Source organism: Empidonax traillii, unplaced genomic scaffold (genome assembly GCF_003031625.1).
Source record: "Empidonax traillii isolate 1590-97213 ecotype Southwest subspecies unplaced genomic scaffold, ASM303162v1 scaffold1015:size517714, whole genome shotgun sequence".
Taxonomy (NCBI): Eukaryota; Metazoa; Chordata; class Aves; order Passeriformes; family Tyrannidae; genus Empidonax; species Empidonax traillii.
The window spans coordinates 205,843-231,610 of NW_020956208.1; the positions used below are offsets into that span (position 1 = coordinate 205,843).

At 59.3% G+C, this 25,768-nt stretch overlaps 1 protein-coding gene across 8 annotated transcripts in view; it reads right to left on the minus strand.

The window, feature by feature from the left end:
• Positions 1-2: 2 nt before the first annotated feature.
• The window catches only part of BAIAP2 (BAI1 associated protein 2), a 39,570-nt gene continuing 13,804 nt past the window's right edge, over positions 3-25,768 (minus strand). The window contains exons 4-16 of one of the 8 annotated variants that reach the window (XM_027904143.1): positions 20,923-20,984; positions 20,590-20,661; positions 20,134-20,271; positions 10,334-10,486; positions 8,670-8,897; positions 7,832-8,033; positions 7,161-7,362; positions 7,004-7,072; positions 6,603-6,765; positions 6,278-6,376; positions 4,890-4,924; positions 2,482-2,529; positions 3-596 (exon numbers count right to left, since the gene is read on the minus strand). In XM_027904143.1, the coding sequence (XP_027759944.1) occupies positions 2,502-2,529; positions 4,890-4,924; positions 6,278-6,376; positions 6,603-6,765; positions 7,004-7,072; positions 7,161-7,362; positions 7,832-8,033; positions 8,670-8,897; positions 10,334-10,486; positions 20,134-20,271; positions 20,590-20,661; positions 20,923-20,984 (1,451 nt within the window). In that variant the 3' untranslated portion in view covers positions 3-596; positions 2,482-2,501. Of the gene's footprint in view, positions 597-2,481; positions 2,530-3,150; positions 4,369-4,889; positions 4,925-6,277; positions 6,377-6,602; positions 6,766-7,003; positions 7,073-7,160; positions 7,363-7,831; positions 8,034-8,669; positions 8,898-10,333; positions 10,487-20,133; positions 20,272-20,589; positions 20,662-20,922; positions 20,985-25,768 lie in introns of those variants that run through there. The other 7 variants (XM_027904146.1, XM_027904148.1, XM_027904141.1 and 4 more) reach the window with 7 other exon arrangements.

Sequence of the window (25,768 nt, forward strand, 5' to 3'; positions counted from 1 at the left end):
GCTGGGTCTGGTGGGAGCCCGGGAGCTGCCTACAGCTCCCGCCTTCCCTTGGCTCGCACGGGGTATCCGGGCTATCCCACCTTTCCTAGGGGTCCTCCTGTCAGGGCAGGGGAGAGCAGGGGGATCGTGTCCCCTCTGCCGTTCCCACCCCACCTGTGAGCCCCCGGAGCCCCTTCTCCAGCTGAGCCCATTTTCCCACCCATGGCAAACTGGTGCTCAGCCTGGGAACCATCCCAGCCCCGGGACATGCTGCTCCAGCTCCGGATACGCTGCCACCACACTCCTTAGTGCAGGCAGAGCACGGGTGACACGACAGTGGTGTGACCCTCTGCCACCAAGGGGGACAAGCTGGGTCTAGAGAAGAGAGAACTAGGGCACTAGCTTGAGCCTTTGGCTTTCAAAGCAGCAGGATTAAATAAATTCCGCCTAAAAATGAAGTCCTGGGAAGCCGGACATGCAGTGGCGAGGATGAGGAGGATGAGGATGAGGAGGTGGCGAGTGCCACGCGGGCGCCAGCGCTCCCGGATCAGCTGATGAGCGGAGCCGAGCGGTCGTTCGTCACCGTTGGCTTCAGCTGGACGTTGGCAAAGGGGTTTCTGCGGAGGAAGAGGAAGGAAGAGTTAACAGGGGGACAGTGGCAGCGGGGCTGGTGAGGACGGGGCACCGGCACAGCGAGCGGGCACTGGCGAGACCCCAGGATAGCAGCTTTGGGAAGGGCTTAAACTGGAAAGGCTCTGCCCTGTGGAGCCCCCCCAGCTGAGCTGCCCCCACTCCTCAGCTCCTCTCCCAGCTAAAGCCCTGGCAGGTGTCAGACATGAGCCGAGGGCAGCTGCATGTGGGATGTTCTCCTACCTCACTTCATCAGCCTAAAGCAAAAGATGCCACAGGGGACCAGGGCTGGAGGAGCTGCTCCAGCCTCCCCCAGGCTGGACTCACACAGTTCCCACAAATGGGAGCACCACGAGATCACCTGGCTCTGCACTGCACAGCTCCAGGTTACGGCCTGACCTCCCAGCCAAGGGCAGAGCTGGCAGCTCCCTGCCTTGTGCTGCCTCTGGAGAAGTTAATTTCCAAGAGTGGGGGAGATAAAGAACAAGAGACCAAGTCCAGCCCAACCAGCCTAACCTGGGGTTTCACCTACCTGGGATGTCCCCCACACTGTCCTGTCACTTGGCCACCATCACTTGGCCAGGACAGGGTACAGGGGCTGCCTTGGCATGGGGAGCATCCTTACCCCACATCAAGAGGTCTCCTCTGTGCTCTCCCAGCAGGAATTAACTCCCCTGAGGTGTGGGCAGCTCTGGGGGTTCTACTGCCTGTCAGAGGTGCCTGGGGTCATTGGGTCCAAACCTGCACAGGGCAGGGAGCCACCAAGCACCTCCCTGCCCATCCTGTGGCCCCGCAGCCTCCTTGTCTCACCTGCCCAGTGCCCCCCAGCCCTCCCCAGGGAGCCACACAATCCCTCTCCTTTCCCCAGTGGAAGCTGTGGCCATGGCCCACCACCCCATGGGTCCCACAGCTGGGCCACTGGCCAGTCCCCTACCATGGAGGCACCAGACGTGGGGGCAGGTAAAGTGCCGTGGTTACCATCTGCAACTGGACTGAAAAGCTTTGGGATGTCCCCAGCCACCTCCCAGAGCAGAAGGAAGAGGCTGGGACCGCCAACCCCCTGGGACGGGCACTCACTGTCTGCCCCAGGCCCCCTCCCTGCCACCCCTCCCCTCTCCACGTGCACTTTTTCTCTGCTTAAAAGATAAATGGCTTTTGCTTAAAAATAGGGTAATTAATTTCCCACCTAATTAATGCAGAAGCTTAGATCACTTCCCCCCCCCCCCCAGGATGCCAAAATAGATTCTCAGGACTGGAGGGAGAGGAAAAGTTGCTTTGATGAGTCACCCGGGGCTCTCATTTAACTATTTCTGTGCTGGCAGAGAAGAGCCATTGGGGTGGAGCCTGCAACTCCAGGGAATCCAGCTCATGGATCAAAGAGAAACGGGAAAGGGGCTCTCCAGGCTCTGCAGTACCAGCGAGGTGGGTGTCGGCTCCCGGGGAAGCTCCTCCATCCCATCCCCGGGGCCAGGATGAGGAGGCTCCCAGGACAAGGAATCTCCTGGGACAAGTCTACAACAAAAAAAAGCTGCTCAAAAAACTCGAGGTTAGCGTGGACGTTCCCTGCCCCGCTGGAGAGCGGGCTGGGGCTGGCGACGGGCACCAGAGACCTACAACCAAAGAGGCTGGTTACGGGCAGCGGGGGAAGCGCAGGAGCAGCTCAGCATCCCGGCAAGCGCAGCCACGGCAGCGGAGCGAGAGGCCGAGCGGATGCAGCGCGGCGAGACCCGGAGCTCCCGCCACCGGGCCGGGGACAAGCGGTGACCGATGGAGGGCACGGGTGCAGGGGGAAGCAGAGCGGTGGCACCGTCCCCGCGCAGCCCCGCGGACCCAGCGCACCCAGGGCTCGGCCCCCCGACACCGTCAACTTACTAACTACGGGCAGGGGCACCTCAAAACCTGGCCACTTCAACATCGGGGCTGCAAGGGAAACAGAAGGCACGTTGGAGGACACCGGGACGCTTGACGGGAACAGAAGGTCGTGGTTAAGGAGAGACTTAAAGGCTCCGAGCCGGCGGCCCCAGAGCCCGCTGGCCACCCCGCAGCAGCACGTCAGGCAGAGGAAACAGGAGGAAAAAAGAAGAAAAAGGAGGAAAAGTCGTGTTTATTGAGTCGCTGGTGCTGCGAGGAGGGGAAGGAAGGGCACGGCCAGCCGGGAGCCACCTGGGGAGCGCAGGGGTCGGGCACGGCGGGGCTGCGGAAGGGAGGGGGGGGCTTCCTTCCCCCCGCGCCGGCCATCCCCGCTTTCCCAGAGCCGGGAAAGCGCAGCCGGAGCCTTGGCATGCGGGAGCAGCAGCAGCATCACCCCCTCAGGTGCTCACAGAGGGGGGGGGGCCGGCTCTTAAACAGTTGTCGCTGCTCCCGCTCAGCGAAGCTGTTTAATTCAGCGAGCACGGGCAGCAGCCGGAGCCCCCCAGGGCCGCCCCGCGCCGAGGGATGGAGCAGGGAACAAAAAACACGGCATGGCAATGTGCGGTGGGCGATGCAGGCGGTGAGGGCAGCACACAGGCACGGCAGCCGAAAAAGACACCGAGGCCCAGCTCAATGCAATAAATAAAACTTTTATTCAAACAATAACTCAGTACAGGGCACAATTCTCTCTGGCTTTTAAAAAAAGTTTTTTCAGCACTTTACAATCTCCACACAGGCTTTGCTAGGCTGGGTTTGTGGGTTCCCCCCCTCCCCCCCACTCTCTGTCAGTCAGCGTGAAATATCCTGTGTTAAAAATCTTTAGCAAAATTCGGACATCGATGCAGGAAGGGCTCAGAACAACGTGCCTGTAGGCGAGGAGATAACCCAAAAACTGGTCCGGGGGGAGTCTATTGCCAGCAATGTCCCAGTAAACAGGCAATGTCAGAGGTCTTAAAAATCACATCAGAAAAAAGCGTGAACAGCTTTGCAGTGGAGACGGCCACGGGCACTGGGAGGGCACTACGGGCCGGGCGAGCGCGGGAGCGGGACCCCAGTGCCAGGTGGGAGCCCCCCTGGGCACTGCCGAGCCCACCGTGGGGCACAGTGTGGGGGCTGCCTCGCCCAGGCCCGGTTCAGGGATGCGAGTGTGTCCTCGGACCCCCAGCCCTAACGTGAGGTAACAATACCTTGCTACAAAAAAATATATATATATATTTATAAAACAACCAGGAGTAACCCTTCCGGGGGGGTTCCCACGGCCGGCGGGACCCCAGCCCAGAAGCAGCCCTTTCCCCGGGGCAGGGGGTCTGTGCCATCCGCTTCTCCCAAAGCCACCGCGCTGGGATGGAAGCGGATCGGGCCGAGGGGGAGGCGCGGGGACGCTGCCCCCCCTCCGGGAACGGCATCCCGGGCGCGGGCATCCCGGATGCTCGGTAACAGTACAGACACCAGAGGCCATGCATATGTGTTCCAGTCTGGGAGTTTGGTCCAGGCTCGTGCGGGGCGGCCGGCGCGGCCCCGGGGGGGACAGTGCATCGCTAACATCACACGGGAGGACAAAAACGGGTCCCACTAAGTGTCAGCTGCGCTCGGGCTGCGAGCACAGGCAGTTTCTGCTCCGAAAAGGCTTCAGAAACAAGGGCACTGTGAACACCAGGGAGGGGTGAGAAGCACCATGGTTTCCTTGAAGATCACGAGAGTTTCAAATCCAAAAGAAGTAGAGAAAGAGAAACGAAAGGGAAGGAAAGAAAAAGGGGGGGGAAAAGAAGCAGAAAGCTCTTCCAAGCAGCAAGGGGCCGCCGCGAGCCCGGGTGTCCTCACACCGTTGATACCAAACTGCCACTGCCGCTGCGGAACAAAGCACAGAGATGCCAGAGTGGCCGGGACCGCCGGCGAGGCTGCACCGTGCCGGGAGCACAACTCCCACCCGGCACCGCGGGGACCCCGCCATGGGATCCCATCACGGACACCTCCACCCCAGCCACGGCTGTGGGCTTAACCCCCAGAGCGAGACGGGGCAGCACCGAGGCAGAGGGGACGGGGAAGGTGCCACGGAAAGACCCTGAGAGCGCGCGCTCTCCGTGGCCTCGTTATCCAGGGGCAGGCCCGGAGGAGGTCGGGGAGACAGGACTCTCTGGAGGAGCACGAGGCTGGGGACACCAGGGCTGGCCCTGGGACCTGCCCTCCCCGGGTCCCTCCACGCTCACAGATGACACCTGCACTGTGTTCCCCACTGCTGGCCCCATCCCAGCCACTGCCAGTACCCGGGGAGCCCGTGCAGGGACCCCCATGGGGACACGGCCTCACGGCTTCCCCCGCAGCCAACACCAACAGCCTACAGGGAATGTGACAGGAAGGTGACATCTTACCTGCTGACAGACCTCGTCCCGTAGTCATCGAGACCCTGCAGAGAGGAGGGAGGAAGCACAGTGAGGGGGGATGTGGGCTGTGCCTGTTCAGGTGCCACCGGAGGGTCACGAACAGACCAAAGTGCATCAGGACCCAGGGACGCCGGGGCCGAGAGCCGATGCATTTGGAGAGGAAAGGGAGATATGGAGATGGTTGGAGTGGGATTCAGACAGCAGGGAGTGAAGTTGCACCACTCTCTGCAGAATTTATCTGAGCAGACACAGGAAAAAGGCAGCTGGGAGAGCCCTGCTCTGCTCTGCCCTGCCCAGCCCTTCCGTGAAACTCAGCTCCATCTGCTTCCGAGATGCCAAACACTTGGAAAGGGACTGAACAAGTTTTAAGACACCAGTGAAATGTTCTGTGAAAAGAGGGTTTGTCTGTATTAACTCCCACCAGAAACCCACAGGGTTTTGGACCATTTTCTCCTTCAGCCGGTGCTGGACGGGCTTTAGGGAGGGACTGAAGGGAACTGAGCTTGGAGAACATCCCTTAAAGACATCCCTCCTGAGTGAAGACCTGCCATGGGATGAGTGGAGCAGCTCTGCTCTCCATTACAAACACAGGATCACTGCAGGAAGGAGTGGGAGTCACTGACCACGCACCAGGGATCAGAGACCCACCTTCCCACTGTCCCAGGAATGCTCTCAGTCACAAAATCCAGTCCCAGCAGCAAATCTTGCCAGGAAAACCCCGCAAACAGCAAGAAGTGGGGCTGTGCTTCCACCCCACTCCCTGCAGAGAGGACCAGACCCCAGCTGGAGCACACTGTTGAAGGGTCAGGTGCTGAGTGGCCATCTCTCCCCCTCCTCATCCTCTCCCCACCTGCTGGCACATGATGCCAGTGTGGCTCATCCCACATGCTCATTTGGTGGGATAGCTCCACTACACCAGTGGCCCCTGGGTTAGGCTGATCCCATCTACATGTCCATCCTCCCTAGCTCATTATCTGAGAAGCCCTGAGCTCTCTTTGGACACCTTCCAGAGCCCTGGCTGGGGTCTGCCCCAGCCCCACCATGGGATTGTCACCGGCTTGAATTGGCATGTACCAGAGAAAACGCTTCCAGCTGCCTGTGAGCAGCCTGTTTCTGGTGGGGGACTCCCATGGAGTCAGCAAGTGTTGTCCTTTGGGGGTTTACGGGGCCGTTTTGTGCCATTGCCCCCCGTGCCTTGCCCATCTCCCCCCATCCACAGCTCTTCTCTCTTGCTGCCTCCCTGCAGCCCTCGTCCCTTTTCCCCAGGAGAGCTGGGAGGCAGGAGCAGGGCCCCAGGCAAGGCACGTGGGCCACCAGGCAAAAACCAGCCAAAGTGCCGTAAATCCCAAGGGAAACATTGCGTGCGTTGGACTTACAGCTGTCGACCTAGCGTAAGGCTTGTAGTGAGCGGAGGGTGCTTGGCAGAGGCCACTGGAATAGTCTTTAATTGCACACCCATAGGGCATTAGGTAGTCCTAAAACAACGAACAGAGGTTGGAGAGCCGCCCTCCAGCACCCCCACGCATCCGCAGCACGCCGGGACCGGGAACGCGCTCCCGCACGTCCCATCCGGGCGGGACGGGGACGCTGCAGACCCCCAGGCACCACGGCCAGGGACCACGGCCAGGGATTCGCTCCAGCATCCCCCACCTCCAGAAGGCCCCCCCCGGCGCAGGAGCAGCCCCGGTGGTGCAGGCTCACCTGGGAGAAGGCGGGCACGGCCACGCTGTACGGTCGTTGTTTGAAGGCGTTGCCGCCCTGCGCCGGGAAGGCCTGGGAGGCCATGCCGTAGTCGGGGGGCGGGATGGCGATGTCGTCCTTGTCCAGCAGGTTGCCGGTGCTGCTGCTCTTCCCTTGCTGCAGGCTAGGGGGAGAGCCAGAGCAGAGGCATCAGCACCAGCCCCCGCCGTGCAGAGACCCCCAGGCCACTCGCCCACCCGTGGCAGGCCCCCCAATGGCAAAATCCACCTCGAGCCAGCGACCACCTGCCCGTGCTGGGAGTTACTTCTAACAAGAACTCCTAAATAATTCCTAACTCCCACCCCAAGTCCACAAGGCCATCCTGGAGGAGGCACAGGGGCCCCCTGGCACCATACTCCTACCTGGTGTGGACCCGCTCGCTGCCATCGTTGTCGAGGACCCGCGTGTAGGAGAAAGGAAACCAGCCCCTCCTGAAAGGCAAAGGCAGGGGTGACTCCAAAGGTTTATCCACGCAGGATCCAGACGAGGCTGCCCCTGAGGACACCCCCCAACACTCACATTTTGGTTTTCTCGCTCTCTCCGTAGTGCCAGCCGTCCCGGGCCTCTGGGACCAGCAGTGTGATGAGGTCGCCCTCCTTGAAGCTCAGGAGGGTGCTGTTATCCCCGGCAGCGTGAGAGAAAATGGCCTGAACCCTCGTCCTGCCGTTCCTCTCGAGCCCGGCCGCCATGGAGCTGGAGCGTGGCAGTGTCTTGTTTTCAGCTAGAGGGGACAGAGACCAGTAAGTGCCCCAAGTCCTTGAGCCCACGGCCATACCCAGGCACAGGACAGATCCCAATCCTTCCTCAATTCAGCCCTTAATTCAGTGTGGCTCACACCTTCCCCCTGAACAAACAGGTTCAGACTCTTGGCATCGCCCACCAGCTGCAGCAAAGGGAGAAGCCTCCCTGTGCCAGATTCCACAAGATTTTCCTCCTGGAAATCCTGTGAATCCCCATGGCAGAGCCCAGTTCCATCACTTGCTAAGCGCCAGCTCACGAGGGACAGGCAGCATTTGACACCAGGGGGATGCTGTCAGCCACTGCCCCATCACCACCAGCATTCCTGATAACCGTCCCCACCATGGCTGTAGGTGGTTCCTGCCAACCTCTCCTTGAGCACCAGCTGGCATAGCTGGCACAGCCGGACCCAGGCCCCCCAGCAGCCCCCCGAGGGGAGGACGGGGCCTCACCTGAGGCGTAGCTGTTTTTCGGTGGCACGTTTTTGCGAACTGGGAGTGTATTGGAGTAAGAGTCACTCAGCTGCTTCTGAGGCTGGGGAGGAGATAAAGATTTGGGCTGTGCTGGCTTCATCTCAGACCAGTGGTTGTACCCGTCGCTGTCCGAGCCGGAGACTCCGTTCATGACCGGCACGGCCTCCTGCGCCGACATGCGCTACGGAGAGAGGAGGGGAGGGGAACACGGGGAGTGTCTCCGTTAGGTATCCCAGCACAGCTCGGGGGACGGGGCAGATCAGAGCTTCAGCCTGTTTGGTTTAGCTCCCCACCCAAAACACAGTGCTCAGTGGGAGCAGTGGGGTCACCTCCAGGGTATTTTACTGCTCTGAGCTGCCTTGCGCCTCCTGAGCTCTACTGCTCGGCTCGTGCCCCCACATCACGGGGGAGACCCTCTTCTGAAGGGTGTTGCATCCCAGGGGTCACTCCAGGGGCATTCTCTCACAGTTACTGGGGTACCCAATTTAGTCCCACAGCTCTGGGACCAGCCTAACAACTGGGACCAGCCTTGCCAGGCAAGTCCAGCTCGTGGGTTCCCCAAATCACCCCTGGGAGCCCCTGTCCCCCCAGAGCTCGGCAACCCCAGTGGGATGGGATGGGATGGGACAGGCTGCCCATCCCCACGCCAGGCTCCTTCCCACATCCCAGGATGGCACATGCATGGAGCTGCCCATCCCTGCGGGTCAGTGACAGCCCATCCAAAGGCCACTTGCCGAGGACAGCGGTGACAGGCCCGGGCTCGTCCCTCCGGCTTTGCTCACAAGGGCAGGACAGCTTCCACCACGGAGATACTTACTCCTACAAAAGGTGCCAGCTCCGGGGGGACAGGGAGAGGTTTGGCACCAGGGATGGGGTCAGAGATGATGAGGTTGGACTTGGATGTGGACAGAGGGCTGGGCATAATGGTGCCATTGCTGCTGGCAGCCATCTGCTGCATCAGCTGTATGGCGCGGTCCGGGATCTTGTTGGGATCCGAGCAGGACTGCTGCCACAGCGGCAGCTTCTGTGTCAGCATCTCCTTCCCCTGCAAGAGGAAAACAAGGGGTGAAGGCACAGCATGAGGAAAAACGCTCCAGCTCTGTCCTGCTCCCTGGGCAGCTCCACATGGATCCATGGCTGAGCGGATGCGGGACTGATCAACAGCTCTGTGCATGGCATGGGCAAGATAACACACAGGGACATCCTGCTCCCAGGCTCTGATGGCAGCTGAGCCAGGGAGGTGTCATGGAAAAGGGGAAGGAGGGAAGGAAAAGGTAATGCATCTCCCTGGATTATTCCGAGACATCCTGTGTGCAGCATCTGCAGGCTGTAGGGAGCTGGGCACGGCCCTGGGCTCTGTGTGGAACAAGAACTAAAGCCTGCCCAAAGGCTTGGCAGGGCACAGGCCATGCTCCCTGCTGTGCCCACATCCCAAGGGATGAGCGGCATTTTTTGGGTGCTCAGCCCTGACAGCCTCCAGCTCCCCTCACCGCACCCAAACTCACTGCTCCCTGCCTGTGGCAGGACCAGCAGCCACCTGCTGCCCTGCTCCAAGCCAAGGGGGGAAAGATGGAGCTGAACTTGTCCTTATTCTCCCAGGATGTACCAGCATCCCATCGTGTGACTGAGGAGAAAGATTCCCAAACCCCCTGAGGTCACTCCCCAACTACAGCAGAGGGTGACCTGACCCTTCTGCCTGACTTCACCTGGAGACAACTTGTTCCCTGTGTATCAAAACCCCACTAAGGGGGGTAATTTCAAAGTCCCAGCACATTTCCCCAGTATGTCCCAGCAGCTCCAGCCTTGGCATGGCCTTGGGACCCTCCAGGAGCCACAGGGAACAGTGGGATGGAGTTTTTACCTGGACACCCACCATAACTCTGGACAAACCACCTGCAAAGTCCCTCCAGCAAAATCACCCTCCGTGTGCTGCTGCAGCAACAAGTTTTTGGCTCGTGCCTGCTGACCCCCGGCCCCGGGGGGATGTTTTTCCCTCCTGCACTACGCTCGCCGTGCCAAGCGTGGATCCTTCCCGCGGCGCAGCGCGAGGACAGCACTGACTAATCCCAACTCCCTCTCCTGCTCCCGGTGCCAAGCGTGGCAGTGACAGATGGCTGCTGTGAGCCACGGAGGGCGGTGCTGGGGAACAACCAGAACGGGAGCACGAGGCTGCAGGAGCAGCACTGGCGTTCCCAGCCCTCGTCCGGATGGATTCTGCTCTGGGCCAATATGGGATGCTGCCGCTTCCCAGCCCTTGGCCCAGGCAGCCACAGGCAAGAGGGATTAGGAGCAGCTGTTCCTGCTGGGGCATCTTGCCTGTGGTTCACCTGCTGGTCCGTCATTCCCCCCGTCCCTTGAGCTGCAGCAGCTGCACCAGTTTTGGCTTGTGGAATATCAGCCTGTTCTACAGGCAGCAGCTTGAGATGGGAGCATCCCCCCGGGGACGGGGCAGCCGGGACGGCCCCCGTGGGTGCGGCTCACCTTGGCGTGGTAGGTGATGGCACTCTTGGCCACCGCGCACTGCTTCTCCACCAGGAAGCAGAACCGTCTCCTCTCTTCCGTCAGAGCTGTCTTGTAGCCATCGGAGACGTAGTTTTCCAGCTCCCCTTGCTTGTTGCTGATGGCTTCGATGTACTAGAAGGGGGAGAGGAGCGGGGAGGGGGCTGCCGTCACCGCTGCCCACCGAGCACGGGGCAGGGGGTGCTGCAGCATCCGCGGAGAGGGGCCAGCGATGGGGGCAGCAGGCAGGGAGCCCCCCCCAGAGCAGGACACGCACACATGCGCCTGCACAGCCCCTCCAACCCGCCCTTACTCATCGGAGCCCCCCACGCAGAGGCGCTGACTCAGCTCGTGGGCTGCCGGGACGAGCCGTACCCGCGTGGCCGCCCGCTCACCAAACGGGCTCGGAGGCGCCCGCGGGGGCCGGGGGGGCTGCCCCGATGGCCCGGCCCTGGCAGCGGCCCCCGCAGCCCCCGGCTCGCCCCTGCCAGCGCACAAAGCGCCGCGGCTCCCGGCCCAGGCTGAACGCCCCCAGCCCCCTCCCCTGCTGCCCGTGAGGAATCCCCGCCTGCTGTCCATCGCCGGCTGGGCAGGGCTGTGCTGCTGGGAACGGGGGGCTGCGGCGGGATGGCACCCTCCAACACACACAACCACCGGTGATGCTAAAACTACCATCAGTGCCTTCCGCCTGCGTTTGCCAGTCAGCCACTGGGAGGCAGGGCCAGTGCCAGGGCAGTGCCGCACGCTGGCACAGGACCTCCTGATGAGGACTGCCAGGGTGGCTATTCCCAGCTGCCCACCCCAGGGCTGGCAGACGCTGTGGCCCTGCCAGTGCCAGGCAGAGATTCCACAAATGCGGCAGCCAGAGGCTCCTCCGCTGGCTCCTGCTCTCCCTGCGTGCCGTGTGCCAGCACGGCTATGCCATGCCAAGCTTTGCCAGCGCTGGCACACGGGGCTGGGGGACATGGCTGCTTTGCCCTGGGAGATGGGAACGTGGCACAGGGGACTGTGGGACTGCAGAGTTCCACCAGCACCCCCGAGCACCACCAGCACAGCTCCCCAACCTGGCCGCTTTCTCCTCCCTGCAGCCCTTTGGATGCCCCCAGCTCCACTGCAAGGAGCTTCCCACCTGTGGTGTGGCACCAGGAGAGCAGCATCTGTCACCCACCCATTGCTGCCCTGCCCTGTGACACCTCCTTGGCACCGGCTCTTCCCTGGGATGGCAGCACCAAGCTGGAAAGCCACAACCAAACCCCAAGCCCAGGCAGGGCTGGACCTACTTCAGGCAGCCTGAGCTTCAAGACAGGAATTAAAGTGGAAATTCAGGGCCCAAAGCATCTTTGCTGCTTTCTTCACGGTTATCAGTTATTTTTAGCACGCTACAATATTTATTAGCAGACACATAAAATGGAGCAAACCAACAAAAGCAATGAGATTCAGTGACATCCCAGACTTCAAAGGGGTATTATTTCGGAGCTGGACCTGGTCCTGTTCCCACCCTGCTCTGAGCCTCCCCCCAAGAGCAAATCCTGTGCAGGGCTTGGGCCAGATCCAGCAGGTTTTAGGTCCCCCCACGTGCACCAACACAGGTGGGGGAAATAGGTTAAAAACCCAGTTTGCAACAACCAACCCTGTTTCCAGGAGAGTTCCTTCCCCCCCTCCCAAAATCAGAAAATCCAGTGCAGATGCCTGCAGTCAAGGAACAGAAGTGAGGGGAACTGAGCTGGTGCCACTGGGCACAGGAGAGAAAATGGTGGAGGTTGTGGCGTCACCCCCAAGCAGAGGTATGGAAAGCTGGTGGCAACTGGGCCGGCAGGACACAGGGAGGGGGCGGCAGCAGCCCCGGCCAGGCCGGGGGCGGGAGCAGGGGGAGGATGCGCTCGGGAAGGCAGCGCTCCCGCAGTGGGCTCGGGACAGCAGCACGCCGCCTCCTCCCGGGTATTATTAGCTGGGAACAGCACAGGGACAGAGCCCAGAGGCGTCAGCATGGCAGTGGTGATGGGAGCCAGGGGGATGGATGCCCCCAGTGCCAGCCCAGAGAGCCCCCAGCTTCCCCAGGGTCTGGTGCTCCAGCTCCTCCATCGCAGCTCTGCCACACCCGGGACGGATCGAGCACTGCTGTCCCCACACACAGCTCCCCAGAAAGTTCCTGTCCCAAGGGAAGCACCAGGACGACGCTCCCAACCCCTGCAGGGCCCCGTTTCTGAAAGGAAGCACAGCACAACCCTGAAATAGCAGGAGCATGGGAGTACACACAGACCCCGACCCCCCAGACTCATCCTGCTTAATTTACTAACTGGGCCATAAAGAACGAGAAGGTGAGGACTGAAATGAGTCCAGCTCCAGCTAATTTGGTTCAGCAGCACAAGGCCCATCCCGCCACCATTCCCTGGAGGAACACCATCCCCAGGTCAGCCACTGCCATGCCCTGGCACGGCAGGCGGGCACAGCTCCAGCCCAAACACACCACAACACAGGGAGAAACCCTTATCTTAGCAACGTGAGAGCTTCAGTTCTAACCATGATTTAAATATGCAGGTACAAGCTTTATTTACATCCCTGCTTGCAGGCTGGTTTTGCAAGGATCCTGCTAATTCCTCAGCTGAGGAAAGGCTTGTCTCAACAGCTCAGCCAGTCGGAACACGCCGCTTTGCGAGCACAGAGCCCACGCTCTAAACTTAGTACTCAGAGCTTTATATACTTTATGTAAATATGCTCCGTGTGCCATTGATTTACCCAGAGCCTCGATTTTACTCGTTATTCCATTACAAAATGGCGAGCGACGCTCCTTGTTCACGAGGGGCTTTTCAGTTTGGGTTTGCTCAGAACAACAGGGAGCTTTCAGATAATGCCCAGAAAGGTAAATTTAAATAAAAACCCCATCAGAGGTGCCAGATGCACAGGGGGAAAAGTCACACACAAAGCACAGTGTAAAAACCACAGGACCGTACTCGACGGAGAGGCTCTGGCTTAACTAGGAGCTTCAGGCTTCACCTGCAGCCAGGTGCCCACCAGGACTCAGGGCTGCTGCTCATGTCTCCACTCCCCAGGAACGGGGGGAACTTGCAGCCACCCCACGTTTTGAGCCCCAGCCAAACACCTCTGTCAGCTTGGCACGAACTGATACTCCAAGCAAGGGCTGGGGGAAGGTGCTTCCCCCCAGCCTTGGTGCACTCAGGCTCTGCAGCAGCCTTTCCAAGGCCCTCCCCAACAAGCACCACTCAAGTGCTGCATTGTAAATTGAGACCTTGATTTAGGTTGTCAGCTTCAAATTCACATTTTAAGCATCATCTAAATAAAATTCCCAGTTTAAAGAAGGAAAAAAAAACCCAATTTATGACCCGAGCAGGCAGGGAACCAGCCACAGCAGTGGTCATGGCTGTGCCCAAGGCCAGAGCAAACACTGGAGCCACCCAACAGCCCCAGAAAATCTTTTCTGGGTTTCTAGGTTGGAGAGGCCTCAAATAACTCCCCCGTCCCCCCCCGCCTCCCGCATCCACTTCCAATTCGCGGGAGCCGCTGACCTAATTAGCAATGTCAGCACGTGGCGGTGCCGGGCAGAGGCTCTGGCACAAGATGCTGCCCGACACAGGTCTGGCAGAGCCAGGGCCCCTGCCTGGTGCTGGGGTGGACCCCCAGCCGTGGGGGCTCAGCCAGGGACCCCCCCAGCGCCCCGGCACACGAGCAATGCTTGACCACCCTGGGCAACCTCCACCCTGCAGCCCAACCGAGTGACCCCCAGAGTCAGGCAGAGAATCAGGAACACGAGGGGGTGGGAAGGAAAGGAGCTGCTGCCAAGGCCCAGCTCGAGCGGCTGCTGCCGGCCCCGGCACAGACAGGCAGGGCACACACAGCCCTGCCGTGCTGCTGACACCTTCCCAACACCACAGCGACAGATCCAGGGGCGTGAAGATCAAAGAGCAGCTGGGAAATGTCAAGACCCGAGCTGCTTTCAAGCACACGCTGCTGTCAGAGCAGGTAGAGCAGCACCATCATCACGGCGCTCCCGCCGAGCCTTTGATAACCCCATCCCGACTGGGAAATCAGTTCAGACTGTTCCATCCCAGCCTGGAACGGGCAAACTGGCTGGGAATATGAGCCCAGGGCAATGCTGAGCCCCACCGCAGCAATCATCACTGCAGACCCTTCTTGGTGATTGGATGCATCCAGCACTAATCAGGCTGAGAGAAGGACTGGGCCCAGGAACAAGCAGGAAGAAGCTGCCTTGGGGTCACCAGTACACCACAGTTTGGGCTGCCAGGGCACCACAATGCTGAGTTTTGGGGCCAGAAAGCCAAGGGGAACACATGGTGGGCATGCTTCTGTCCTGCACCAAGAGGGATGCAGAGCAGGAAGGGACTGTGCCACCGCACCAGCTCCAGCCGGTGATCCCCAGGAGGGATTGCTCAGGATCAGTGGCACAGAGCAGTGGAAAAAGACAAAAGAAAAGGTCAGGGAAGCAAGAGGACTCTGAGCCGTGCTGGATCGATGCAGCAGGCTGAAATACCTGGAAGGAGTAAACACAGAGAAAAGGGAGGATTTATTTAGGGAACCACGAGGGAGAATAGCTAGAAAGTAATGGGATAAAATAAAAAAGAAGTTAGGCTGATTAGCAGGGCAAGAGCATCTGAGCTGGGGAACAAGGCAAGTGAGCTGAAACCCTACCATGGCATAGAGCCAAAAGTGAGGAGAACAACCAGCCAGGGATCCTCAGCCCCGACAGCTTTCCCTCATTCCCAGAAACTGCTCCTTGCAGGGAAGCTGGCAGACCCCCCAGAGCCACAGGACCCTCCCCCCAGAACCACATGGGCACCCTGGAGCCCTGCACCTTCCCCAGGGAGAGGACAACCTCCCCCTGCCCTGCCCAGGCACTGACATCTCCCTGCACTGCCCCTGCCGTGCTGCCCAGCAGCCTCCCCGCTCCCGCTCCAGCCAAAGCCTGCGCTGGCCGCTGGGACACAGCTGCTGATGGTTATCCAAGGTGATGGACAACGCAGAGCGGATCCTGGGGAGCCAACCCCAAGAGTCCCCGTGCTCCAAGGACACCAGCCTGCCTTCCTCCCCCGAGAAGGGCTGTCTCCCCTCGTTATGGTCCCTGTCTCACACATCTGCTCACTGGGCACATCCCTTCCCCGCTCCCGCTCAGCACCAGCCACGCACACATGTGACATTACATAAAACTCAGGGAGCAAAGCAGCAGGGAAGCACTGGCTCCAGCCAGCTCTGCGGGGGCTTCACCAGCAGCTGCTCCAAACACTCCCTCCATACGGGAACACCCCGGAGCAGCAGCTCAGTGCACAGGGTTTGGTACCAAAATGCTCATCAGACACAGCTCTGAGCTGCACAGGCACTTCCAGGGAACACTTCCAGGGATAGGGCAGCCACAGCTTCTCTGGGCAACCTGTGCCAGGGCCTGCCCACCCTCACAGGGAAGAATGTCTCCCCAATATCCAATCCAACCCTGCCCTCTGGCAGTGGGAAACCATTCCCCCTTGTCCTAGCACTCCATGCCTTGTCCCAGGTCCCTCTCAGCAATCTTGAAGCCCCTTTAGGCACTGGAAGGGACTCTGAGGTTTGCTCAGAGCCTTCTCTTCTCTTGCTGGGTTTGGGCACACGCCCTCCCCCAGCCTAAATCCTAATCCAACCTGGAGAGAATCACCTGGACCGCTGAGCTTTTAGAGTCCTTCTCTATCTGACTTTCACATAAACCTCCTAACCTGGTTTGTGCAAACTTTGTGTCAGTTAGAGCTTCCTGACCTACACCTAAAATTACTTCTCCTGATGGGAATATCCAAATGAGGTTTCAATGACAGAAGTTCATAAATTCCCCCAGGTTATTTGGTACAGTGGTATTTAACGCTTAAAATATTCCCACAGGAGCAAGGACAGGTGTGGGCAAAAGAGAGATCAGGGCAGAGGCTGAGCTCAGCCCCCACAGGGTCACCCACTGTCACTCAGGTCAGGTACAGCTTTTCACCACAAACACCCAGCCTCAGCTTTGCTGTTTAGGCTGAATTACAACCACTTTGTCTCAGGACGGTGCAGAAATCCAATTGCTCACAGCACTAATAAGATTTGATAAATAATTTGAAGCAACATAACTTCATTGCTGAGCTGCTGATTCAATCCAGGTCCCAAACCCATCATGACCTTGATTTCATGGCTTGATCACAACCAGCCTTTAATGAAATTACAGCACTTGAGCTTCCTCGGTGATTGTTTAATCTTAATATTGTTTTCATTCTTCTTCATCAAAGACATGAAGTGAATGGGATTGGTTTGCTCTCCCGGTTTTCAGCACAGGTCAGAGCCCCATCTCAGTCACTCCTCGAGGAAGATGAGCCATGCGAGGCAGGCGGCTGTCTCAGCCCTCAGCCCTCGTGCGGAGCAGCAGCTCGCGACTGATTCATAAGGAACAAAAGCCTGGCTTAATGCAGCGTTCAGCAGCAGCAACCCCCAACCACAGCATGGCCCTGACCCTGACAGGCAGGGCTGGGGAGCTGCAGGATCACTCCTGCAGCCTAATGGCACTGGGAGCTGCTTCAGAGCTACGGGAGCTGTCTGCACTGCAAACCACGAGGTGTTTTAACTCCTCAGCCATTTAATGCTGCAACACTCGTCCTCATCCCTGAAACTCCACAAAATCAGCACAAGAGAGTGGCTGGATGAGGTGGGATGTGCAGGCAAGGCTGGATCAGCTCTCCCCATGCAAGGAGGGGCTGATGCAGCTCAGGAGAAGCCTCCTGCAAGAGTCCCTGAGCATCACACCTCCTCAACCCCCCTGCTCCAAAGCTCCTGCTCACCAGCCATGGGATAAATCCCTGCTGAACTTCAGCATTTATTTCTTTACAAGGGGGTAAAATCTGAATTAAAGAGTAAGAGGGGAGACATTTGGGCTGTTTTACTTGGCTCTCTGATTGATCCAGCAGAATGTGGAGCCAGAGCCACACCGCTGTCCCAGCCCAGACAAGGGGTGTCCTCTGCCACTCAGCAAAGCAGAGCCTGGATGGCCCCAAATCTCCTCTCACCTTGAGGGATGTTACATAAAGCAGGCCCTGGAGCTCCCTGCAGGACAGCACTGCCACTGCTGCTCCTCCCACACGTGTCCCACCCACCCGTCTCGCTGCCAGGCGATGACAGGATGTGGTCACTCAACAAGTGGTGAAGAGGCAGAAAGGAGCAATTCTGCTTCCTGGAGCATTAAATATGAAGAAAGATGATGACAGAGCATCAGACTCCTGGCTGCTGGAGCAGCTTATGTGCATGAGTCCTCAGAAGAGCGAGATGTTGTTGCTGTATTGAAGGAGGTGACTGATGCAGCTACCAGGACGTTTCCATCAACAGCAGCTTCTCCCACGATGAGACAAGTAACCAGCCCCAGCCCATCAGGAGAGCTCCATCCAGCCGTGGCTGAGCCGCCTGTGGTCCCCAGGCACCAGCCTGGTGCAGCCATCAGCATCCCAAAAGCGTCACAAGGTGCCTCCAGCAGCTTTGAGGACGGCACCAGGGGTTTGGCAAGCGGCCACAGGGGTGGCTTTGGGCCAGCCCAACAGACTGAGCACCACGCAGAGGGGGAGCTGCCTGGGGCTCTGCTTTAACCAGGATGAGAAAGACTTTTGTGGAGCAAAGCCCCACAAAGCTTTGCAGATGTTCCTGATCCACTCAGAGCCCAGTTCCAACCCCACAAAGCCCCACACAAGGCTCCCTCCTCGGGCCAGTGCCCACTGGACTCCCCTTGCTGCAATCCCTCTGCTCTCTGATGCCCAGGCAGAGGTAAGAGCAGCATCGAGGGTGGCCCAAAACACTCTCCTTTTCTGTTAAGGAAACACCAGCTCTGCAGGCAGTGGAGAGCAGAGGGGGACTGCCCTCTTGGCTGAATCCAGCAATTTTAACTTTGTATTTTGATCTAAAGGAAAGCAAACCCCCACTGTGCACAGCTGGGCAGTCACAAAATCACAGAATATTCTGAGCTGGAAGGGTCTCATAGCTCTCTAAGCTCAAAAGCCATCATAAGGCTTTTTCAGAGATAAGCGCTTCCTAAACACTTACTGCTGGAAGATTAAAGGGAATGAGTGCCTGATCCTGTTTCCCTGCCCAAAGAGCTGTGCTAACAGGACTATCCCATCCCTGCCACATCACAGCGGGAGGCTCAGCCCACCCTCCTCTCCCAGCTGCACACAGCCCAGCCTGTGATGGATTCCCTCCTCCTCCTCCGGGTGTGGGATGGGGATCCCTGCCCGCTGGCTGCCCGGGGGGTTTGGCAGCAGAGGGCTGGCTCTGGCAGCGCTTCTGCTCTGTTGTCCCCATCAGCAAGTGAAAGGGAGCAGAGGTTTGATCCCCATGTCCCCCACGCTGAGCTCGGTGCCTGACAGGGCTTTTCTCGCTCAGCAGGAATTTCGGAGCCGGGGCTTGTGGAGACGCCACGCTCAGAAGTGGTTTGAGCTGCTCAGCTCTGGAGAACACACCAGCCCCCCCTCAGTGGGCTGGACACAGAGCTGTGCTGTGCCAGCACCTTCCAGCCCCACTGCAGCACCTCCCAGCCCCACTGCAGCACCTCCCAGTGCTGGGGCTCCACACAGGACCCACACCCCAAGCGACGACAGCGGGTATGTTTCCCTCCTCCAGTACTTGTACTGATTCACACCACCATTTCCCAAATTTCAGTGCAATTGGGAATGCCACTTTCCCAGCACAGCCCTCCCCGTAACGCTCTGCCGGTGACTAAATGACATTAAATTCACCCCCACAAGCAAAGTGCCACTGACGTTCAGACCCCCTTCAGCACACAGGGATCACTGACATGTCACTGCCCGTGGCACCTGCAGAAACACACCCTGGTCCCAACACAACACACACTCCCACGCCTCGAGACGACACTCGGTAACTCCTGGATTCAGGTTTCACTCTCCCCTTTCCAAGCACTACTCGTGCTGCCATCATTCACCACCTCAACTCCCAGCAGCACCCGGCTGTCAGCCAGGGCACGATGGTGCATCAGTTATCCCACAGAGTTTGCCAGGACGGGCCGTGCTCCGGGCACAGCTCAAAGCGAAGGTTGCAGAGCGCAGGCGACGCGAAGTCCCGCTGCGAATCCATCGGCCCCTCGGCACGTGCTGGCACCGCCAGGACCCGCCTTGGGTGCTCCTCAGCGAGACCCCAGACCCGACTGCCCCTCTGCAGGGAATCCCAACGCCTCACCCCGCAGCACAGCCCCCGGCAGGTGCCGTGAGGGACCCCAGCCCCCCGAGGAGGTGGGTGCGGGAGCCCACGCGCCGTCACACCGCGGTGATTCACCGCGGCCGCCCCCGCCCCGCGGCCGCCCCCGCCGCAGGGAAGGGGCACCCGGCACGGCAAACACGCCAGCACAACACCGCCCAGAGGACGATGGCTCGGGCACAACAGAAATTAACGATCCCCTGGGTTTCATTCATGAAGCAGAAAGGTAAGGAGCACCGGCAGCGGCGGGTTGGGCAGGGTTAGGCCTCGGCGCACGCCCAGCACATCTGCTGAGCTCGCAGCCCCCACTCTGCACCACGGTGGCCATGAGAACAGCCTGTTCCACCGCTGGCTGCCACCCCCTCCCTCTCCACACCTCCCACACCCCACCAGAACCCCGAGTTCTGCTGGGCCCTTCCTCCAAAGAGAGCAGCAAGTCGTTATCTAAACGCTCGGGAGAGCTCGGCCACCTCCACCGTGCAGCACCGAGGACCTGCTGCCAGCCCAGGGACAACGCTCGTGTGTCCCCACCCGAGATTCTCATATCCCCCTGCCCAGGGTCCTACCTGCAGCTCCTTGTCTGAGTACTTCTGGGGGTTCTTGCTGCCTTGGCTCTTCTTCCGAAGTTTCTTCAGCTCTGCCTGGCACTTGTCGAGTGAGTCCCCCTTGCTCCTCTGCTCTGTCTGGTATTTTTTCAGTGCAGCCTAGACATGACAAGAAAAAGCTCTGAGCCCCAGTCACAGCTCCTGCTGCCAAGGGGTGACAGAAATAAGCAGAGACCCCCCCCACACCAAAAAGTGGGATCCCCATGGCCCAGAGAACAAGCAAGGGCTGCAACAGCCTGACACTGGGGACAACACTGTTCTGTGCGTGGTGAAATGTGTGACACTGGGGATCCTTCTGTAAACAGGGGTAGGAGCTATGGCAGGGGACAACATCCCTGGGCTGGGAGTGGGTGACAGGGGAGATGTGGGGGCACCCGAGCCAAGGGTGGTGCTGCCCGACCCGTGCCCGTAACTCACACTCAGGTACCGGGAGTCCAGCTCCACCTTCTGCTCCAGCTGCGTCAGGAGCTCGTTGTGGAAGGACTTGAGCTGCAGGGAGAAAGAAAACACACGGTTCTTGGGGAGGGCTGGCAAAGTGTGGGGGCCTGGGGGCACCAGATGGCAGTGGGGATGGCAGGTGAGCAGGGCTGCACAGACAGGCTGATGGCAGCGAGGGACACACACACTCACAGGGGGCCCAGCACACCAAACCCTTTGCAGCTCAACAAATCCACGTCAGAGGGGCTGGTGTCACTCGGACAAGGCATTTGGCACCAGCAGAGCCCCTGGCATGCCGGGCTGGGCACTCACCATCTCCTCCAGCTGGTTCTGGATCTGCCTGTGGACTTCTGCCATCTGGAAGAGCACGTCCCCTGCAAAGACAAGATGAAGGGAGGGGGTTTGAGGCACTGAGCTCAGGGGACACCCCAGGGCTGCAGGCACCATTCTCCTAGCAAGGAGGGATCCCAGAACCCAGGGAAGCCCTTCTCCCCCAGGCCAAGCACAGGGCACCCACAGTGGACAGACACGGCCCTGGCACTCGGTGCAGGTCACAGGACAGGGGGCTAAGCCCTGGGCTGGTATTTGCCTCAAAATCACTCGGCCTCAGGGGCTGAGCCAGGTGTGGGCAGCGAGGGCAGAGCCTGAGGGCAGAGCAGCTGCTGCCCGGGCATCCCCACCGCAGCCAAGCAGTCCCAGCTCTGCTCCGTCACTTCCTTTCTTTCTTCTTTTCCAAGGCAGGATTCCAGCCCCACACCCAGCGCTGTTCCTGGAGGAAGGGCAGTGTCCTGCCTCAGCAGAAGCCCCAGAGTGGCTGGAGCCAAACACACACACGGGAGAATCTTTCAGGAGCAGAGCCAGCGCTACCACTCCACTGAAAGCCACGATCCTGTCTGCAGATCGCAGCCTTGGGAGAGCCCAGCTCTGTCAGCTCTTTTCAGGGCTGAGTTTGGAAGCTTTGCCTTCCAGCACGGTGGGCTGCAGCTTCCCACAAGGCTCCCAACCTCCATGGAGCTGTTTGCAAATGGAAAGCAGTAAGCTATGTCTCTGAGCTGCTCCTGCCTCAGCACTTGGCCCTGGCAGGTCCCAAGCAGGGCTGGGGGATCCCTGACACCCACTGGAGCTCTCCAAAGGGGAGCAGCATCCCACATCCCATCCCAGAAAAGCAGAGCAGCACCTGTGAGAACTCAAAGCCCCAAAGATACAGCCCATAAATACATACATGGAGTTTTAAAAACAGAACCCAACCCCAGGGATGGGAATTGCAATGGGAAGGGGACACCAGCCCCAGAGCCCCAGGACAAACCTCAGGGATGAGCCAAACCAGCTCCTCACCATGCAAGAGAACAACTGGGACCCTCCTTCAGCACAGATGGCACATGCCAGCCCAGCCCAGCCCAGCCCAGCCCATCCCTGACCCTCCACATCCCTGGGCACACGGGCCCTGCTCCAGCCGAATGTCGACACCCCCAGCCGACCAGGAACAACCTGCCCCAACATTTCTTTGCTCTCCTGGCTGGAGCAATCAGTACTTTGCACCATACACTGTGTCTCAAAGCCTTCTGCAAACATTAAAATCCGCTCCCTTGGCAGGCACTGGCCCTCTCTGCTGCGGGTCAGTGCAATGCCACTGCCAGGGCCACCATCCCCCCGTGCCCCCTGAGAGGGCAGCGATGCCCAGAGCATCCCACAGAGCGGGAGGTAACCAGATGGCAGGGCTACAGCTCCTCTCCTTTGCCACGAGGAAACCACATGCCAAGATTTCCACGGCCACTGAGCCGGCTGTGACTTTTCCAGCTGGTTCTCCAGGTGCTGAGCCAAGCGGAGCACTCACACCCGGCCACCACACATGTCTGCAGTGAGGAGCCCCACACATGAGCAGGGAGGGCTGGGCAAGGGGTCACCACCACGGGACCGCCAGGAAATCGCTCCCTGCTCGGGCTGTGACAGCTCAATGATGGGAAGTGGCCGAATTCCCACTGCGAGGAGGCACTGACGTCACACTGGCTTTGTCAGGAGGGTATCAATGCTCATTATTCCCAAAGCTTGCACCACTCCCTCTCTCTCTCCCCGAGAGTGCCAGTGCAGGGCTGGCTGAGGGCTCTGGCCACCAACACTGAGCTCCCAAGCCACCCGAGAGTGGGGACCAGGGTGCTCAGAAAGAACATCCACGCCCCCACATCCAGCTCTGGGTACCCCTGCACGGGGGCAAGAGGGCTCTGCCCCGCTCCCCACAGTCCTCACCCAGGGAACTGCCTGTTCCCAGCAGTCAGGTGGCGCGTGGCGCGTCTCTCAGCACAGATACACATCCTTGGGCTTGACTTTCTCCTCCACCACCACCCCCTCAGCTCCCATCGGGGCGTTGCAGCCCCACATCAAAGCGAGCAGCGGCACAGAGCCTTTCCCAGCGGCTCCATCTCTGTGTCCCAGCCCAGGGAGGGGACACTGCCGTGCCCCCTGTGCCCCCAGGCTCAGCCCAGCACCCACAGCTCCAGGGGAGCCCTGTGCTTAGGCCAGAGGGGCACAGGAAGGCGGTTGGACACCCACCCAGAGCCACATGAGCTTCCTCCAGAGCCTCTCCCCAGCCAGCTCTGAAGGAACCAGCTCCGGGTTTCCCATGGCCTCTGCCATCCCTGGGAGCCCACGCTGGGAGCGGGACTTGAACTAAATCCCCTAAAAATAGCAGCAGCGTGGTGTGAATTCCCACATGGCACCTCCAACACCCCGATACCTCCACACCACGAGCTGCTTCACCACTGCAAAAACCTACAGACCGTGTGAGACATTAGCAGACATTTCACCCCAAAACCAACCCAGAACAGGGATGAAGTGAAACTGTGACTAAGAGATACCACAGTGGCTGGAAAAGCCTCAGGATTTCAAAACCTGCCTCAGAAGAGGATCTGTGGCACCGTGCTGGGGGTACCACCGTGCAATGATGGAGGGACCACCCCACAACACTTCCAGACTTCAGTGGCAGGGCTGGGAGCACGGCACAGGGCACACACCCTGGCACCAGCACAGCCACCCACGCCACGGGCATTACGCATCACCTGCCAGAGGTGTTTGTAAGTTAAACACCTGAACTCCCACTGTGCAGCAGGACAAGGGCTCAGGTCACGGTGTGAGCCGTGCCAAGCTCAAGCACCATCGCCTTGCTGCCAAAACACACATCCTGCAGGTGAGGAACCTCCGGGTGAAGCATCTCACCTACACCCAGCCATGAAAATCCAGAGGGTTCCACCCGCTCCCACAACTCCCCACAGGCTCAGAGCACGGGGAAGGAGGAGCTGCTGTTTATGGCTGACTCACAGTATCGTTCTGGGAGAAGAACTATAGGAGCTATTGTGGGCCCTTCCCTTCCACACCCAGCCCACAACAGGCAAACAGGTTGTTCCACATCCCTCCCGTTGCTACTGGCACGGCAGGAGCCAGCTGCCCCTCCAGAAGGTGAAGCAGTGGGATCCCAGCTCTCAGGGGTTTGCTTTGGACTTGTCAGAGGCTAAAAATTAGGGTTTTTTTACCCCCTCTTTTCTAGCAAGATACAAGCCATTTTTAACAAAAATACCAACAATTCACTAATGAGGAAGCCAAATTGCTCTAAGACAGAACATGCTGATGCTTGTGCAGGGCTGGGGCAGCCCAGCCTATCCTGCAAGGGCAGTGGGAGATGGTGGCCAGGGGACCATCCCCCACCAGCTCTCCTGGTCAGGGCTCAGGCACATCCCACAAACACAGACCAGCAATAACTCTGCTCACACAACACCTCAGTGCTGAAGATCTGATCCAGCCAGATGTAAGGCAGAAACATTTAGGTGCAGTACTCAGGGACATATTTTAGTGGTGGCCCTGGCAGTGCAGGGTCAACATTTGAGCTTTTCCAACCTAAATGATTCTTCTGAAAACTTCAGCAATCAAGAGAATCGCTTCCCTCGTACCAGTGTACCCTCACCCAGGCTCACAGAGCAGCTCCCAGGTCCTGGGGAGCAGCACTTCCAGCCCAACACCTGGCCGGGAAGAGGCTCTGACTCCATCAGCACCAACGTTCCCTCGCGACAGCCGGGGAAGGTCCGTGCGTGTGCGGGGAGGGGGAAGGAGACGAGTGTGGGGAAACAATCAGCTTCTCCAGGCTGACTCATCCCTTTCCTCTCCAGAAGGGTTTCAGTTCTCCCAGCCCCAGAGGACTGGGTGCTGTGTTGATAATACATCAGCGACTGTCAGCGTTACAACGCTCAGCGCTGCTCCAGCCCCTGCTCCAGCCCTGCCTGGCACAGCTTCAGGAGTTTGCAGTTGGTTTACTGACAGACAAGGTGAAGGGAAGAGCAGGAGCTTCCCAAGGCATCCTGACTCCATAACACAGGCCCAGCTCCCTCAAGCTGAGCAGCTGCCATTGACACTTTTACTGGGGATAGATTAGAGACTGGGGTGACCTGGGATGTTCTGTGCCCCCCACAGCCCCCCTGGCTGGGCACCAATCCTGTATCTGTTCCAAGATGTACAGACCAGTGAGTCCCTGCTGTCCAACTGCTCTGGCAGCTGCTATACTGGTGCTACTGGATTAATCAGCACATGAGGACACCACCCCACATTCAGCAGCCTGGCTCACACGATCCAACCCATCCTGCACACCGCCAGTCCCAGAGGGCAGCAAACACCACCAGGACCTGGAGCTGGCCACACACCAAGCCAAAACCCCTCCTCAAACCTGCTCAGCCCATCGCTGATGGACGGCAGAAACCAGCCCAGGGACACACACAGGGCCCCTCATCCCCCCAAAAGGACAGAGCATCCCTGCAGGAGCCCATCCCAGGCAGGGGCACACAGCACGTGGGCAGCCCTGGAAGATGTCACCATCATCTACACGTTGGCAACTCCAGCCAGGCCACGAGGCCATCACAGACGCTCATCTACAACGCTCCACCACGACGTACCAAACACAGGGTGGTGGAACAAGCTCCTCACCAGAGGGACGAAGGCAGCGGAAGAGTCCCGTCCTGAGGCAGCAGAAGGATTTGAGAGGTCTTTCTTGCCTTTCTGCACCCTTAGCAAGCCCATTCCTGCAGCTTCCTTCCCTCCCCATACACCTTGGAGACAGAGTCCTGGATTTCTGGAAGTTTCTCACGTCTTTTAACAGAATCACAGGTGGAAATCCAGGTCC